Source organism: Actinia tenebrosa, unplaced genomic scaffold, assembly GCF_029948245.1.
Source record: "Actinia tenebrosa isolate PJP-AT-01 unplaced genomic scaffold, QUT_ActTen_1.0 PGA_scaffold3__52_contigs__length_22856419, whole genome shotgun sequence".
NCBI lineage: Eukaryota > Metazoa > Cnidaria > Anthozoa > Actiniaria > Actiniidae > Actinia > Actinia tenebrosa.
The window spans coordinates 65,677-85,016 of NW_028292580.1; the positions used below are offsets into that span (position 1 = coordinate 65,677).

The 19,340-nt window shown below is 41.2% G+C and overlaps 1 protein-coding gene and 1 pseudogene across 1 annotated transcript; both read right to left on the minus strand.

Moving 5' to 3' along the window:
• Positions 1-4,330: 4,330 nt before the first annotated feature.
• Positions 4,331-8,357, minus strand: LOC148907498 (uncharacterized). Its single transcript, XM_089035220.1, has 2 exons — positions 7,811-8,357; positions 4,331-7,714 (listed from the first exon to the last, which is right to left on the minus strand). Exons 1-2 carry the CDS (start codon positions 8,354-8,356, stop codon positions 4,964-4,966), a joined length of 3,297 nt encoding a protein of 1,098 aa, XP_088891346.1. The 5' UTR covers position 8,357; the 3' UTR covers positions 4,331-4,963.
• A 247-nt stretch (positions 8,358-8,604) lies between these two features.
• Positions 8,605-9,333, minus strand: LOC148907499 (uncharacterized; annotated as a pseudogene).
• Between the last annotated feature and the right edge of the window lie 10,007 nt (positions 9,334-19,340).

Below are 19,340 nucleotides of genomic sequence, written 5' to 3' on the forward strand. Positions count from 1 at the left end.
CAGCGGACCCTATTAGACATTATGAATGCAGAGGACTCTCAGGCTCATACTTGACTACGTCAAATACCCACCTGCCATCCCTCTTACCATGACTCATAACATGGGTAACGTCCTGCCCTTCGATGGCGTACCTTATCCTATCGGGCGCCCAAAGGGTGTATGTTCTTTTTTTATTCTTTAAGACCAAGCGCAGGCGGTCGATGTCTTCAAAGACTACGTAATTCTTTATCTCGTAAATCTCCCCCACCGCCAAGTCCTTCCAGTGCGTTTGTATGAACTTTAACTCGTTAAATTTATCCTTGTCCATATATTCTATGGAATATCCTTAGATGCGTTCCCAGAGTCTCCGAGGTTTTGAAGGCCTTACAGCACCACCTGCAGGGAATTCGTAGGCGTTCAGCGTACGCGGTGATCTCCCTGCAAATGACGTCGTAGTCGCTGCTTATAAGCACCTTATGACCGCTTTCTTCATACCTCCGTAAGAGTAGTCGCTGATCCTCAGAAAGTACCCCGTTGCCTTTTGGAGTCTTCAGCTCGATGCAGAAGCCGCGGTAATGGGTGTGCGCATTCAAGATAAGCAGGTCGGGTTGCCCCCGTTGATATCCTTTCTGCCAGCACTTTATGCGTTTACCGTCGCCGTCCTGCAGTTCACCTAGACCGGGGGTCACGAGCATTTGGGGGTAAAACCTGCGGATGTAATCCACCACCTTTTTATGCAGGTCAAACTCATTTTCTATTTTGAAGACCAACTTGTTTGGACCGTCAAACGCATATTTACCCGATTTACGTAATGTTGGAAGGACTTCCTCGAAGACCCAATCGCGAAACTCCACAGCTTTGGGTAGTTTGGAGCTAAATATCAGCTGATACAAACCAGGCTCAGAAATGAACACGGAATGTGGGTGCATAGTAGAAGCGCCCTGTTTTAGGGCCCTTCCTAACTCACTCGACCTTTTCTGGTATTTCTCAGAAACGTGCTCCCTGATTGCATTTCTTGGCTTCTCATATTCCAACGCGGTAGCCACATCCTTTCCCCTGAAATACAGTTTGTCGCCTTGCACTATGCATTGCAGTTTGGTATCGTTCTTTTCGAATACGCGAAGCATCGTATACCTAAGGAATATTTTAATAGGCAACGCTCTTTAGCTGATTCATTTCCACGCTTAACTGCGCGTCAGACACGACGAAGACGTAGCAGTTTATTTTGTCGCCGTCGCTCGCACTGGTGTTCTTGGTGCGCTTGATCTCCAATGTTATGCCATCCTGCGTATTTACTAGACGTAAACCCTGACCATGTAGGTCTTCGTCGTTCGTTGTGCGCATGTCGATCCACAGCGCGTACTTATCCTTAAAGAATTCCTCAGGACTTACCTGGTCGCCAAACTTACGCATTGCCTCCCTGTAGACGTCTGCAGGTTCTATTCCCTGGGAGTAAACCTTGTTTGGAACGCCGTTAACGCTTACCCCCACGTTAGTAATGTTGGGGTTGTGAAAGGCCTCGGAGTCGCGCTTGCCGGCTTCGTAGGGTTTGGCAAACACCAGCATTAACCCCGTGAGACTTCTTCGGGGGAGGTTAATGCTTTGGTTGATAACCTCATCCGTCTTATCCAAGAAGCTAAACGTCTTGTACATCACTACGTGGTCGTAAAGGAATGCCTTTCCGGAGCTGTATTCCATGCCAGCGCTACGGGCCAGCTCTTCGCTGCGCACGGTTTCGTACTGCAGCTCTAAGTTGGTAATAGAGTATGGGGTTGTTGTGGTAAGTGCAGTGGTCAGCCCACCAATGATGTTATTAGCATCTGCTAAGGTTACTTCAAACTGTAACTCGGATAACTGTCTTGGGTAATACACGCCGTGATTCGTAATCACTTCAAAGTCCAGTGGTATGACATACTTGCTACCATAGGCGGTCTTTATTCGCTTTGCGTCTGCTACTGCGGTTTCTCCGCTGCCGTCAGTAGGTTGCGTTTTCGTAGGTGTGCGGACCTTACGTAGAATGACACTACCAATTCCTTGTTCTATCCTTTGCGCGCGGTCAAATGCCGTTAACCATAAGTCTTTGTACGTGGTGTATAAGTCATACCTATTCAAATCTAATAGCGATTCCCCTGCGAACTTTACGCGCATCTTAGAAACAATGTTGCGACCCACGTTGTTAACGATAATCCTTTCATCTGTGGGGCTTGACTGTACCGCTAGGTCGAACCTTAAAGCCAAGGTACCAGGAACCAACACTAGGTTATCCGTTAGGCGGGGCACGCCTACATACAGCGTCTCCCCCGGCTTTGCGCTAGAAGGCGTGAATGTGACCCGGTGAAAGGTGCGTTCTGCTTTTAGCCCACCTACTTGCTTAGGCAATACGTTTGGGTTTAACTTTGAGCTTATCATATATAATGGAAGTAGAAGGAACGGATTTTGATCCCCTTACCGAAGAAGGTCAAGTTGACATTAACGACGACGAATTCGACGCATGGACTAAAGGCGCGGAAACCGACCCCCTAGTTTACGACGCAGCCTTAGAAAACAAGTATGGTAGTAGATGGAAAAGCGCCAAGGCCACCTTAAGACGCATGTGGCAATCGAGGAACCGCGGCAGCCCCACCCCTGAGTACTTGGAACTTCAAAACGTGGAGTAGCCGGAGGCAGCTGCGCGGGAAACCGTAGAGTGGGCAAATCAAGAACTAAGGATGCGTTATCCCCACCTCGATGCTGACGGCGTAAAACTTACAGAGCGCGGAAACAAAGTCCTAATAAGCGTTAGAGACCTGAGGTATCCCGACAAGGACCGCTGGACAAAACCACAGCTCCTTTTCGACGAAAATGGCTCGGTTAAGGTTAACGTGGCAAGATTAAGGGGCTTCCAAGTGGCTACCCGAAGTGCGTTAGAAAGGTTGGAAAATTTGAATGAAAGGGTCGCACTAGAAAAACGCGCTGAGGAGCTGCAGAAAGCGTTGGAAGAAAAAAACATAGAATACGCAAAGCAAAGTCAACTACTTGCCAATGCTGAAAAGGGGTCTAACCACCAAAAAGAAAGAATGATAGCAATGAAAAACGACTTAGATAGGGCCCTTCGCGAAAGGGATAAAGCCCAAAGGGACTTAGAAGAAGCCCAAAGCTCACATGCTCCAACGGACGCGCTACGAGAAACGTTGGAAGAAAGGGAGGAAGAATACATGAAGCAAAACAAGCGGCTTGCCGACGCTCACAAAAGGGAAATTGAATATAAAAACCAAGAAATAAGTGAGCTGGTAGAACAAAGAACCCGAGTTCGGCGTGAAAGAAATCAAGCACAAAAGGCCCTTAACCTTGCCCTGCAAGAGTTGGACTTAAGAAGCGAAGATGCTAATGACTTACAAACTACCATAGCCGGCTCTTTGGTGGAACGGCGGCGGTTGGTTGCCGAAATTAACACCATGGAAGAGCAACTTCGGCAAAGAGATCAGGCCATCGAAGACCTAGAGGGGCAAATAGAGCGGCAGCAAGAAGTAATTGCGGACCAAACTCGTACCGAGGAAGAAAGGGAGGCAGCCCAAAAGGAAGTAGAAACACTTGAAATACGCCTTGCGGAATTACAAGCGCAAAAGGACAACCTGGAAAGGGAGTTGGGCCTTACCACCAAGGAAAAGGTAAAAAGAGCTCTTTTGAAGTATGGCGTTCCACTGGCATTTGCGGTCGCTATTTCAAGCGTAGTAGGCGTGATCTTGTCCGCGCTTAAGGCTACAGGCGCGGGCGTGAAAAAACAAGGTTCTGGTTTGACGGACTTGGGAAAAAAGATGGCAGCCGGTCTTCCTGGGCTGCTGGGTTCGGTTGTTTCCTTGGCACTTAGGGCCGGCGGTGAACTGTTGAAGTTCGTGGGGAATAACATTTGGATCTTGGTCGTCGCTATTGGAGTGGTACTCCTGAAGAAGATGAAGGGTTAATCTTATCCTTGTGTATTGCTGGTGGCTTATCGTCGTCGGGCGCCCGAGGTGTTCTCGACTGGGGATAAGTAAAGATAGTATTCGCGCCGCCTTGATAATTTGGTATCAGGGGTAGGGCAGTCATAGTAGAAATGGGTTTATGGCACCAAGCAGCATCAGCGGAAGCAGCGCCTTGACCATTTATTCGAAGGTAGGCAACGTCATTGGGAAGAACCTGAAGCTTCGCATATTGACAATTGGCTATCATGTGAAAAGTTATTGACGTTATGTCCTCTGTGCTTCGCGGTGGGGCCTCCGACGAAAAATGGGTCGGGTTCCTATTATTATCTTTTTTTCTGTAAGGCAGTAATGAATAGTCATTCTCATCGACAATCCTAAACCCAGCATTGCACGAATACCCCGTGCTCAGCACCATTAAGGTCAGGCTCTTGGTTACATTTTGACCCCCAGCGAAGTTTTTGGCGAGGGGACCCTGGGTACTAGTTTGCCATGGCAACGGTATTGTTCAAGATGCCAAATGCTAAAAGGAATTCCAAGATGGCGGTTATTATCGCTATTTTCACGAGTTTTGATGCTGTTTTCACGAGTTTTGATGCTGTTTTCAAGCCTTCGGAAAGAAACAGTTGCATTCTTTCGTTCCATAAAATCTAAGGAGCAACAGGGCTAGGTATTTTCTGCAGCCTTAATCTCTGACATCAAACTACAGTACTTAAAAGCAATGAAATCTGATTATGATCGACAACCGACGTTCTCACTCGGACTCTGTTCGTGTTGGATCAACAAACAAATATTTGGGGTATAATTCAGCCATATGAATCTGCAGGTACGTATTCTTTTTATTGATGATATAGAATTAAATTTCGTTAAGAATTTTGTTTAACCAAAGCTAGAAATATCGAAATAAAAATTAAATATAATTCTTACATTGTTTTACATTATATTTCTTTCAAGCCCAACCGAAGCCTTAAAAAACTTACTTTGAAAATCTTTGTTTTATTTCTACACATTAGCGCTTACGACGTTCAAAGCTGTTCAGCGATTTTTCAAGAATAGAAATCTATTTTCCACTCCCTTAGAAGAGCTCTAGCGTATTTTATTTTCTTTAATAAACAGGAAGCCGTTTTGTCAGACTTCATTTGTTCTGTCGATGGCGCTACCAGTCCATTGTTTACTGTACATAACTTTTCCCATTCTACGAGCATAGCTTGGCTCTTCCTACTCTCTGCCAGAACTTTTACTTGTATATGAGCTAAATCTTTGTTGTAGCTTTGTTCTAGTTCTTCATCTCTTTTTTTTCTCGCTTTCAGCATTTTCAGATGTAAGTGCTTCTTGTCAAGAGTTTCTAGTTCTTTTGATGGTCCAAAAAGTACTTGTATAGCTCTGCAGAGACTGCTCTTTACAACATATTCATACCCTTGGTCTTGCAGGTGAGTATGTTCTATAGTTTGCTCCTCTTGAAAGGGGTCTCTGTCTTTCAGATTAATGACTTCATCAGGAGCAGGATAAACTTCTATTACCTCTTCCATAGGATCATTCGGCTCGGGCACAGACTCATTTGGCTCAGGCACAGGCATAAGACTGTTTGGCTCAGGCACAGGCTCATTTGGCTCAGGCACAGGCACAGGATCATTCGGCTCAGGCACAGGCTCATTCAGCTCGGGCACAGGCATAAGATCATTCGGCTCAGGCACAGGCTCATTCAGCTGGGGCACAGGCATAAGATCATTCGGCTCAGGCACAGGCTCATTCAGCTGGGGCACAGGCATAAAATCATTCGGCTCAGGCACAGGCTCATTTGGCTCAGGCACAGGCATAGGATCATTTGGAACAGCATCACCTAAGTATGATGTATGCACCCTCTTTGTCGTTCCATCTTTCTGGTCAACCCTAATGATGTGTAAGGGGATTGCTATGTTCTCTCTGACACACACCTCCCAACAGCTCTTCAGGTAATGCTCTTCATTAGACAGAGTTTGAGATCTGAAGTGATGTAGCTGTGGACCCCTTAATAATGGATCAGGGTAATCAGAGACATCATGAAATTCAATTCCATTGTCTGTCTTCTTCCACCAGACACTCTCACCCTCAAGCAAGAAATCACTTATGTGCTGAAGGTGAGACTGCCACTCTCTTGAATGCTTCTTGATGATGGAGAGAGGGATGACTGTATTCTTTCGTTGTGGTAGACATTTGGAAAGGTTACTGACTTGAGCTTGCTGTCGCCCTGGATCATTTGCTTGAAGGCCAAGTTCTCTCTCTGCCTGAAGGCGTATGAATAGGTTGGGGATGATGTGTCCAGGATGGTAATTGCTGGTCTGTTTAGTTATCCTCTTGATACTGTTGAAGATCCTCTCTTGCCTTTCTGCATTAGTTGATTGCCCAGAGATGATTCTCAACATATCACCTGCATGTGCACTGAGGTTATGAAAATACACACCAAACATTTTCCTTAGGGTCAGCTTTTTAGGATTGTTGACAATGTAGTCATGCAGCAGTATTGAGTGATACCATGCCTGGTTGTAATACCGAAGAACTTGAGCAGGAGAGCGGTTCTTATCACCAGAGTACAAAATTCTTTGCATCTCAGTCAGAGTGTCAATGGTTTGAAGGGCTTCTTGGGAGAATATTCCTGACTGGTGAGCAAAACCTGCAGTCTTAATTAAAGCTACTCTGAAATCTACACATCTCTTGCTGTCTTTGCCTGTTAGACTCAATGAAATGGCCTCCTCCAGGATCTTAGATTCTTCTCTAGACAAGTGTTTAGAGAATTCTGCAAAAAAGTTCTCAATATGGTGACCCAGGTCATGGAGCGGTTCACATGGTAGGATTTCATAGCTGTCAAGGCCTAAATTAGAGAGTGAATCATTTGGTGTGTTAAACAAAAGTGCTGGAACCCGTTGTTTTCCTTGCAAGGTCTCTGTTAGTAGTTGTCTCAGGTCTTCCTTTGTTTTTCCATCATAAATTTGCCTTGATCCTAACTCTTCTGCTAGCTCAGTTTTTGAAAGACCTTCAAGAGGCTTTAATTTCTTTTGCATGGATTTTCTTCGAGCCACAACTCCTTGTAGTATGACATCCTGTCTCTCCTTTAGGCTTGTAAAATGACAATTTAGAGCATGGTCAAGGCAGTAAACCATGTCACAGTGGATGCCACAAGCAGAGCAAAAGTAATTACCACCCTTTTGTTGGCCGGCTTCAAAGGCTCGAAGTGGCATATCCCCATGACAGAGCCTCAGTTTATCAGTAAATTCAATATTCTTTACTCTTTCAGTGCATTTATTTCCGAGGCCAGCAATGCATTTCAACCTTTCGTCACTGTAAAGAATTTGTTCACTCTCTGAGCTCCCACATCGGGCAATGAAATGAAGCTCGGGTTCTTCTATTATTTGTTGTATATTGACATTTCTGCCAAATGCCTGCTTGTATTCTTCATCTGTGTAAAACACAGCAGGGTCATACAAGCAAGTGATCAAACAAACTAGGTAGCCTGAGTTTGCAACAGTGGAATTATCTAGCCAGACCATAAGATGTCTTGTCCTTTCTACTTCCTTAAGTTTTTCTTTCATTTTAAAAATGTCATTAGTGTCAATACCATTTAGCTCATTTACTCTCTCAAGTTCACCTTGAAGCTGCTCTTTGGTCATTCCATTAATATCCTGGTTACTTGTTGCTCTTAAGTACTTCATTTGTTTTGCTAACATATTTTCTCGTATCTCCTTTAGGGTTACTTTCCTGCCTTCAGTTGAAAATTGAACCTTCTTGACTTCAAGATTTTTTGTAAGTACCAGTTTTTCATACTACGAAAAAGAAAAATAGAGTTTGTTGTAAATTATATTATGAGTAGTTAAATCTGGGTTGGATGTGACATTTAGAAAATATTTTGTATTATTTACCTGGCGAGGCACTATCAGTTCCCCAATCGTATATTCTTTTGACCTCAGTTTTTCCTTTAGCTGTTGACGTAGCACTTTTTGATCTACTTCTACAGGAACACTTATTTCCCCACCTTGCCCTTTTCTTTTTTTGCGTCTGATCACAGGACTACCATCTCTCTTTCTTTTTGTTGTAAAGCGTTGTACATCAATGTTTTCAGAGATGAGCCATTCTTTAATTATTTGCCCACCATTTTTTGTCAACTGACTAGTTTTGTTGGTAACATCATATCTCTTAGCTAGCTCACTCCAGTTAATATTGTGTTTGTCTTCATAACTTTGTATTTCTGCCTTAAGTGCTTCTTTATCCCAGTTCATTGCATCAAAATTTCCAGTGTGGTTCTTTGCTTTCTTTGTTGGTGGACCATAAATTACTTCTTCTCTCCTTTCCTTTGCAGCTTCTTTGGTTTCAAAACAGAGTGCCTTTCTTGCTCTATCCCACCCATTCAGTGACTGTCCACTACCATAGCATCTAAAAAGAAAAAAAAATTGAAAGAATTTGACCATTAAACCTAAGATTTGTAGTTTTCATTAGTCAGAATATTGTAATTGATGGATTTTTGAAAATGAAAAATAAAATGATGTGCTATCAGAGCTGGTGTTTGTTTTTATTGAGGGGAAGTGTTAGTTTTTCTTGTTATTTGCATGATTGGAGGATTTTAGCAGGAGTTATTTCCACAAGATTTAAGTATTTTTGATTAGGTTCTGTTGATCAAAAGTGAATAATAGTGTAGTGATTATGTTTTAGATTTAACTCACCTCAAAAATGCAGTGTCATTCATTTGTTGTTCAATTTTATCTTTATTTTGCTTGTAGTGGTTTCTTCTTTCTTTCCGTCTCTCATTTTTTGATTTATGTTGAAGGTTCAACTCTGTAACTTTTGAGAGGGCCTCTGCAAAACTTGTGTTAAACCTTTTCTCAAACACGCCATCAACAGCTTTATACATGTCCCTAGCAGCTGTTTTAATGTCATTTTTCAGGGGTTTAGTTTGAGGGGTTTTAGTATATAACTTCTCTGCAGCACTCCTAGCTGCAAACACTGGATTACTCTTTGCCTTGGCTTTAAGCTGAGGTGAATTCACCGGAAAATATGCCTGTATATCAGAAAATCGGATAGCACATCCTTTGCAGTTGGCAAGGCTGTGTTCTCTCTTTCAAGCTTCTGGAAGACTAATCCATTTCTTAAGGGAGAAAGTATCGAGGAATTTAGATTTTTCTTCTAGTTTCTTGACGTTCCACTTATTAACTTTCTCTCTTAAGGCTTGGAGTTTCTTATGGAATTTAATGAAATCGATTGAAAATCTTTCCCAATCATCGGATGAAAAGATACTTTTAAACTTATTATACTGTTCAGTCTTCAGGTGTGCTTTATATTTTGTCGAACTTTCTCCTTGTTCCCTTATCAATACAGTGGTCCTTGCGATCTCCAATGCAGCAACTTTCGCAAATCCACAAGAATTAGGACACAGAAATGTCCCTGACATCGCCAGTTAATCCTTGGAAACTTTGCAAACGCCCAGTTATAGACTTATTATCGCTTTATGGTATTTTGAAGAATATATAGTAGAAATAAGATGAACGAGCTTTGATCGTTACATCAAGTACTAGTTTACGCGCCTTGAAATTCCCGCTCAAACTAATGCAGCGTTATCAGTAATAATCAAAGAGTTAAGTATTTTATGAGTTATTTATTGATGAATTCAAAACCTTTAACAGTGCGCTCGTAGTTTTCAAAACTACTTTTAAATTATAGGAAACAACAAGTTACGAATACAAAAAAAACATATTTGCACGTAAAATTAAGTGTTTTCTGTTCATGATTCGCAAATATTGGAAAAATACCTACATAGCACTATATCTTAAGAGCATCTCTAGGATAAATGTCCACTTTTTTGGCAAAATTCTCGTCTGTTTAGGCAGTCATAGCCTCAAAATCTAAAGCAATAAATTTCATGTACTCCGTCCGCCATCTTTAATTACCTCACTTACTAGCCATGTAACCATGGGAACTTTTCTTATTTAGCAGACAGCTGACCAGTTCTATGTGAGCCTGAATTCAATTTTTGAATCTCGGATATTCAAGCAAAAAAGGGGCTAGAAAAAAGGGAAAATTTTCAAATAAAGCGATTTTTTTTCCTGTTTTATGATTTTCAGTAGTAAAACTATACTTTTGTAACTGGAAATCGTGAAAGCGAATGCTGTTTGTACTTTTAAAAAGAGTAAAGTGTTTGTTTAGAGTGAAGTTCATGAATGCCATGCATTTTGTGTTAGAAATCTACTTAAAATCTTTGTTTTCCAGTTGGTTCTAATTAATTTAATACATTGGCTGCCCTTATAAGTAATCTTATTTGGTGTATGTAAAGAATGAGCACGTTTTCTAGACGCTTTAGCAAAGGGCATATTTTTGCATACATTATGCTTTCTAAAAGTCACGTGATTGTTGCTATGGAAACAATTATTTTTCTGTCAAGACCTGTGATGGTCATGAACATTTGGTATAAGTTTGAAGTTCATAGGATATATACATAAAGAATAGTAATTATTTTCTTCTTTTTTGTCTATTTTTCACCGAGAGCCTGACCTTAATGGTGCTGAGTGTTAATGGTAATAGTACACACGATTAATCCCAAGCCCCCAACCTTCACCCACAGCCCGGTGTCATACCAATGCTGTTCTAAGTATTCCTTCCCTCCAAATAATGAAGAAACCAATCTTCCTTCGCGTGTGGGTTCATATATTTCAGGGAATAAATTCCCTTCTATAGACTCATTACCGTAAGAGTGCTAATGGTCTTGTGATTGTAGATAGTACCCCTTTGATTTTCTATGCTGTTTATGCAAACACTCCCGGTGTCATCTACTCTTATCTGCAGCTTTACCTTCCCGTGGCAATCAGCAACCATGTGGAAAGTCCAAACCGATAAATTCTCGGTGCTCAGGGGGTTTGGCTCTACGGAAAAATGCACAGGCTCCCTGTTGTTCGTCTTCGCGCGCATAGGCTGCAGTATACCCTTGTCATCTAGAAACCTAAAGCCCACGTTGGCGTGACTACTCGTGCCAATGCAAATACTACAAAGGATCAATTTCTTTCCTGAGTAATTCAAATTCACGGACATGCCCGTGACATCAACCCAAGATGCCTGGTTGTATTTTTTCTCGCCTGTGTAAGTCGTATAGACACAATCTACTCCAGCTACGTAGGGGTTGTTCATCGCCATATATAATAACTCAGACCAATGCTTGCAGCGGTTAAGCCGACCTTTAGTAAGTTATGGTCATATTCCTCAGGTATCGCAGGCATAACCTTCTTTGATGGTTTCTTAACTACGGGTAGCTTCGTTTCGTGTGACTTTTTTGGCTTCTCTACGAAGTGAGGAATGTTCCTAAGAGTGTCAGAGTTCACGTCGTTCACCCCAAACTTCATATCCTTAGTAGCTCGTTGAAGTTTGTTGTTGTATCCTACTACAGAACCAGTATTTATAGATAAATTACTAGGCATTAACCAACAACCCGGGGCTACTGCATAGTCCAACCTCGCCTTAGAATTTTGTATAGCTAGTTGGTAACGCTGTACGCCCTTGCTAATGTCGCCCTCCAAGATCGAACTTTCGAATAAGACCAAGGCTTCGGCTCGCGTCTCTTCTGCGGCGCCGGTATTTCCAATTATACTCGATCGGGTATTTACCTGAGCTCCAAGAATAGAATACACGTAAGCTTCTATGCTGCGATTCAAACGGGCAAGGCCGGCCTTAGTTAGTCCTTTACCTTCTGGGGGTATGAAATTAAAGTATTGCTTCGTTTGCTCGTCGTTAACCATTTTGATAATCAGTGGATTAGCCCCGGCATACTTACCACCCTCGTCTTTGAACAAAGGTCCATCGCGGACTTGCTTGGTATCCTTAACTGGACCCTCCAACCACCACCACTCATTCTTCAAATGATAATGGGTTTCTGGGTGGGAAGCCATGGTCCATTGTAAATTCAACGCGTGGACTTCCTTATCACTTAGCTCGTGTCCGCCAATCCCCCAATAAGCCCAAATGTGCCCCAAACCATTGTTAGCACCCGCGGTACACCTGAAATCCTTCCCTACAACACCAAACTCCTTACAAAGTCGGTCGTAAGCAGGAACGTTGTATTTATTATCTCTTGGATAAAACGTGGCATCTCCCGGCAGCGCAATAACACCCATTTCATGTAGTATTCTTCTAACCGTGAAGTGAAAGTGAAACATAAATATCGACTCCTTCATCAGTTTGGCGCTTACCCCACAACCGCTGGTGGCGCACCAAACCGCAAAGTTTAGTTGCTGCGGCCAATAACGCATGTTAGGACCGCTTAACCATTCATGAGATTCCTTAGCGGTGGTATGAACAATGGGCACGTTTTTGAAGATATCTCGCACCTTTAACAGAAAGGAATGGTTGTTAGAGATCCGCATGTTCAACGTTAGGTCCAAGCTTGGATGTTCATTAAACGTAACTGCGGGTATCGGATAAGTACTGGTACCAAGCAATAATTCCTTTGACCAACCTTGCACGGGTTTAGGCTTAGGATGCTTCAGCTGAGAGTCTATCTGATCGACCAGCGTAGGTTTCAAATCCTCATTGCTGTACATCCTAGAGCCGTTATAGTAAATACCATCGGGCCTTCTTTCGAACTTACTAGGGTCTGCATGCGGAAACATCTTCCTAAAGGCCCTCCAATTCCAGTAGTCCCTGTTGTCATGATGTGGCTGCTCCTCAATATCATTCCCAAAAGCGTCGTACATTAGTATATATAATGGATGTTATACCATCAGCACCTCAGTTGTACCCAGATGTTCCCAATTATCACACTACGGCACCAATAACGGAACCTAACGAAATGAATGCCGAAAACTTCAGGCTCAATAAAGCAAATTTAATCCTGGCTTACTTGGAAGGGCAAACACAACACTACGAAAAAGTCCGAAAAAAGTACGTCAGAGCCCGGAGTACGCTACATAAGATTGCGATAACTTGAGGATCCATATCCGTTGTGTTAACGGGCTCCGGCGTTGCTACTTCGCTTACTGGGCTAAAGTCCCGAGTTCGAGCCTCGCTGTAGACGCATTTGGACCGGTTGCTGTGAGTGAAAAAAAAGCCTCCCCCACTCACAGCAACCGTGGGGGGAGGGGTGGAAAAGATAGAAAGTGCGATTCAACCCCCGCGATGGGGGGTTTCGCGATTGGAAAAGTCAGGGGGTGTCTCGGGACGCTGTCCGGAGTTCACCCTCTGGTGGGTCGTAAGAAAGATATATGTGTATGTACTAGAGGGCCTCTGGCGCGGGATGAAATAAGCCCCGTAAGCCCAAAATGCAAAAAACCCCACTGGGGATAGCTTGGTGTTCTGCGCGATGCATTCCCCAGTGGGGTTTCTGGCAAAATAAACGCCAGTTTTGCATTTTTATTTTCTCGGAATCCATTCTAACAGGGGGTGACTGGGGTCTATTTTGTAAAATATTTCGTAAATTACGTCAGGGTAATAAGGAATATCCTTATCCAACCGACAAAACATCCACTCGGCTCTGCTCATATCAGAAACCTCGGGAATAGACTTACCGGTAATTTCAGACAAAAGATAGGGAATAGCTTTGTAATATTTCCCTAGTTTTAATTTTTTCAGCGTTTTCCGTAGACTTTGTGGGGTTGGCTCTTCTAAATGGTCTATGATTTTCTTCTTTACTTCGGTGTCTAAATATACCGGTCGTAAACCCTGGATATGACTCATCCAGTCTCTAAAGTATTTTGTTCTCTTATATGGCGTTTTCTTACGACCTCCGTTGGCATAATACTGCTCTCTGGTAGCATTTGGTACGGCATTACGAATATTCTTACCACATTCGTAACACTGCGCTGACGTGTCGTCTTCTATCTGCATTTTCTTACCACAACACCAGAAACCCTTGGGCTTGGGTATGTTAACCTTGGGTCTTAGACAAATTATACAGAAGTCATTGGTGAACTTTTTACATTCATGCATCGTATATAAGACAAATATCTTAACATAGCAGCAACAAATAACGAGACACGGGTTATTCCCGCTGCCGACCCGTTCCTTAAACCGCCTGTAAAACCCGTAAATCTTCGACATCGACCGCGAGTCCCCCTTACTGCTGATACCACAAAAGCTGTTAGTGTAACTCGCGTATTTCTACGGGTTATTCCCGTACCGTAAAATAGCTCGCTATAGGTGATGACGCCTGTAATTCCCGTGAAAACATGATAGGTTCCTAGCATCACCGCGAGTCCCCCTTACTGCTGCTGGGGGAAAATTACCCATATATACTACTGCAGACTTTACTGCACTTTCAAAAACATGCGAACTTTTCGCTGCCCTCAATCAAACCTAATCAGTTGGTACCTTTCATATTTTTGACTGGCGGCAGCGAAAAACGAAATTTCACCGTGCAACTCAGCTCGGAGACACCGCCGAGTTCGCATGTTTATGAAAACTGCAGCGACCAGTTGCGAATTTTAGATCCCTAAACTAGCAGTCAAATCCCCCCAAAAAATTCCTCTAAAATATAACTTTGACAAAATCAAATAAGGAGTGTGATGGTTAAGTGTTATTGGTTATCCTCCGCGCGTCAAAGTTTTTTTTCTCCGGGTACTGGCTTTTCCTTCCTCCTCAAAAATCAACTTCTAAATTCTAATTCGATATCTCGGTAGCATTATCGTTAGATTGTGCGTTTTTTAAGTAAGAGAAAAAAGCTATGCCTACCTGAGAGAGAATTCATTTCGTGACTGGATTTTTGACTTGTTTCGTTTGTTTGTGGTGTTAGATCATGAACTGAAGCAAGTTGGCAGATGTTGTCTTCACAAAATTAGAAATAAGTGTGAACGTATATAATAAGAGTAATTTGTCAGATCTGATTGGCTGAGGGCAAACGCACGAGAAGATAGGACGTCAAACTTGGTAATGAAGGCAGTGTTAAGTAATCCGTTACAGCCACTCCCCCCCCCCCCCCCCCCCCCAACCAACCCCGTACTTAGCTAAAATATGTTTTGTATATCCCCCACCCCTCCCCCTCTCCACGTCACCTAGTACCCACCCCCTCATTCAATCCCATCCTGAAAATAAACTATGCAACTTCTCTCAAAAAAAGTTTCTAAAGGAAGTTTATTTAATATGACGAGGAGGTGGGCACCTTTAGAGATTACATTTATTATTGGCCGTTCAGGAATTGAGAAAGGGATTGGGGCCGAGTGAAAATATTAATCCAAGTAAGAAATAAATCCCCATTACAAAAACGCTCATGCTATTGATATCACTGAGTACTATTATCGAGTTTTAGCATGTTTGGATGAATTATATACTGAATAGCAAGCCAAAAATAAGAGAAAATGTATGGGGTTTGAGAACAGCGTCCCAAAAAAACATACATTGTCTCTCATTTTTACGATTTGTTTAAAGCCTGCTAATAAGTCAGTATTTGCCCAAACATTCTCAAACTCGATAAACGTAATAACCTTAGAGTGATCTTTCATGTGATGGGGTTTATTCTTTAATTATCAAACTCATGAATAATTCATGAGGAAAACACAACAGAAATCACGACCATGAAGAGTGTTGTAAAACTGATACAAAACTGTGTTCATTTGCATAAACTTTAAGTTGGATTTTCTTGGCCAAATTCACTTTAATTTTGAAAATTTTAGCGAAACACAAATAAACTAACCTAGACGTTTGATACGTTACGCCTCGTGGTTGTATATCTGATACAACACGGACATGAATACTGTATATATTACTTAGATTAATATTTCTACACTCGGCCCCAATTTCTACCTCAATTTTGGAAAGGCTGATTGGGGCATTAACGTAACGTACTGTATGTTGGCACCTAGCCTTAGAAACTGGTCCCAAAGTGTTCTTCATTAAACCCTTATTATTTTGTCAACTTTCGATCGAAGAGGCTATTGCCAGGAAGTGATAAGATTTAAGTGATAAGATTTTTGTTCAAAACACTTAAGCTCTTATTTCTGATAAGATTTCAAAAGAACGCTTATCCATTATTAATGCAGTGTAGAAAGGAATTATTATGCTAAGCGTGCCTTATTTACTTCTGTTCGTGAATGTTGGCCATATGTTTTTCGACTCCCTTGTGCTTAAAAAAAAACGTTTTCAAGTTAAGTAAATTGAAGCAAAGTAATTATAGTTAGCTTACTATGCTCAGCGGTCTTCCGCCACACGAGTATATGAACAGTGAGAAAATACATTCTGTACCCAGTTGCGACGTATGTTCCTCTTCGGTAGCTTGATTTTAACTTGGCCAAGCAATCAAGAAGTACAAGTTCCCGTACTCCCCGATGTCCCAGTGAATCCAATAGCTGACCAGCAAAACCAGGAAAACGCAAACAAAGACTCCCTACATCAGTACCAGGAGAACTTGCGGTAATATTCCTGTTTTACTTAATTTGTCGGATTTTTTCGATACTTGCCGAGTTTCGTTAATGTTCGAGGCAAGATTAGCTGTTTTATCAAGTTTTAGCTCAACTTTCCTTACGTTGGCAGTAAATTTCCCTTGGTTTGTACGTTTTGTAATTCTAATAGTAATGTTTGCTAGTCAGTTGTTGGTCATAAGCTAGTTATGCTATATTTTGGTTGCCACAGTCACTTCCACTGGCCGTTCGTTTAATATATTTGCCATTTGTGTTTGGTCATGAACTATTTGGCTCAAAGTTATTCATGGGTTTTTGTCAATGCTTGCTTTTTGGTTTTGTTTTATTGTGCACTCCGTGGTTTTACTTCGTTCATACTTTTGTATCGTGCCCTCTTTCGGTTCCTTGGCCATTTTCTGCTGTTCTGGCTTCGTTAAAATCATTCCTGGGCAATGTTTTGGTTGTCAGATATGTTTGGGTGGGCTTAGCTTTATTCATGACTTTTGATTTTGTATTTTACGCATGCAGTGTTTAGTTGCTATGCGTTGTGATTATTTCACGTGCACTTTGTTATGCTGGCTTCGTTAAATAACCTATTCAGAGCCAGTTATTGTTTGTCATGAGATGTTTTGTGTTTTACGCATGCTATGTTGGTGTGATTTTACGTATCGATACTGAATTTAATTGAAATAAATTATTGTCATACAGAGCAATCTTCGCACCATTAATATGAACTCATTATTATTAGATAATTAGTAAAAATCGTATGCCCATATGATCATATCTGCTATTTAAATGTCTAATAAAATGAAATGTATAGTATTATTTCATTTTCTTTTGAAAGCACCCATTTATGGTACTTCGTCTTTCAAACCTAATCAAAACTTTGAAGGGATTGATATGGAGTTTCAAAAGACAAATTTCCTTGAAAATTGGCATAGATAATGCTTGATATCGTTTTTATTAACCCTTCTATTTTGGGGCTGATTCTTGATGTTCTTCGTGTCTTTTTAAAATTCAAAATGTACATGGCACTAGAGCTATCTTTCTAATTTTCAACTTCTAAAACCATAGTCTTTCTCCAAAGTATCCGTAGAATAACTCGTAAAACATATTTTGCAATAACTAGAATTTTTATTAAATGCTAAATCAAAACAGAAAGTCGTCTTAATAAGAATATTTTGACCCTTTTATCCATCATCTAACCGTCTTGCAAAGTCTGCACCATTTTGAAAATCGAGCTGGAACGTGAAGTCATGAATTGAAACGACAGCGATTTGCCTAGAGACGACCCATCTCTCCTGGGATGGGATTGAACGGCTTTGGTTTCCTTATTATTTATTGGTTTTCTACTATTTGAATTAGTTTAAACAAATTATAGTGAATATGTAGCCAGATTTCTCCATGCGCAGGCAGCAGTTCAAATCATATTATTGTAAAGACCGCTGACAGTGTCACCTTCTGGGCATGCGTATAGCGAGGAAAGCAGCGATCCAAGTGTCCAGTAAACGTGTAAACACCACATGCGGGAAACTCCCCCAGCACCAACTTTGGTACGCCATTTCTGCTTGGTTTTTATATAGTACAGAGCTTACAAAAGCCATCAGCCAGCCAGCCAGCCAATTAATCAATCAATCTTTATTTTAATGGGGCTAATTAAACCAAAAAACATTGGTTAAGTTTATGCAACTGACACAACCAGTTTTAAAATGGTTGAAATATAATTGGTTGTTATGAGCGATTTACTTTGGGTTACAACAACCATAATATTATTGGTTATTATAAACAATTTTACAATACTGCGGATTTTAACAACCAAAAGTATATGGGTCATTATAATCAATATTTTTAAGGCCAAAGCAATGCAACTGAAACATCCATTTTTCAACTCTTGGATACGCGAAGCGTAGAAACGAGTTATTGTGAGGGGTCTAAAATATGCAAATGTGTCACTCGCTCACTCGTTAAGATGTTAGCAGATCGATAATTAAACGTTTAACGATCGTCTTACGTCATCTGCTTGCGAACGTTACACGACACTAACAAGCATGCACATAGTTTTTATTCAGTATAGACTACATTGACTATTTTTATAAGGAAATGAACTGCTGACATTTCATGTGGGATATTTCTAGCACTGTGTACCCACTGTGCATGCGTACACTCGCACATAGTTTTATGTTCGGATTGTTTATATCAAAAGAATCAAGGAAAGATGCAAGTTGAAGTAAAATAATACTATTAACGCCTAAACTAAAATTCCAATGAGTCAAACCTTTTTTCCTGATGTGTTAAAGTAAACAGAAACGCTTATATACAATCGTCAACATCTTTAGATTTTTTTCAGAAGACTCGTATTTAGAGCCGGATGCAACATAATGAATCTCTTAATGACGACCATTTTGATATTGACCATTTTTATTAACCAATAACAATTTGGTTGAAATAACCATTCGATTTTTTCTAACCATTTTTTTTTTTTTTTTTTTGGTTGTTTCAATCAGGCAGTTTTTACAGTGCGGTATTATGATTATGAGATTAGATGAGAAGTAGCTATGAGAAGTAATCTCAAGTTGTATCATTGAGGGCTATTTGGAGATCTTTATATCCGCACAGTCACCGTGCAGTATAACAATGATAATGCAATATTTCCAAAGGCATTATGACCAATAATTCTTACAATAACAAGAAAAAAGAGAAAACCCATGTAAAATAAAAATTCTAAAAACACTGGCAATAAATGTATATTGCCTCGAGATCTCTAGTGTCTCTTCGATACACTTTTAGATGGAACGCGAATTGCCCTATAACACTATGACGTCATTTCAAAACAATCTATTGTTTTAACGCTAAGGATCATGGTAGCCAGAGGGGACACAATAGCAGCAAAACGAATTAAATTAGACGGGGAAAGGTGAGAACAGATAATGTTGTACTAAATATCCTGAACGAAAGAAAATTTCGCCTAAATTCCTATTATTCTTGCCCATGTAAACAAGCTGTGACGTCATAGTGTTATAGGGCAATTCCGATTGGCTCTTGGCCATGTTTATATGAGGTGAAGTCCAGACAGTTGTGATACATGTCT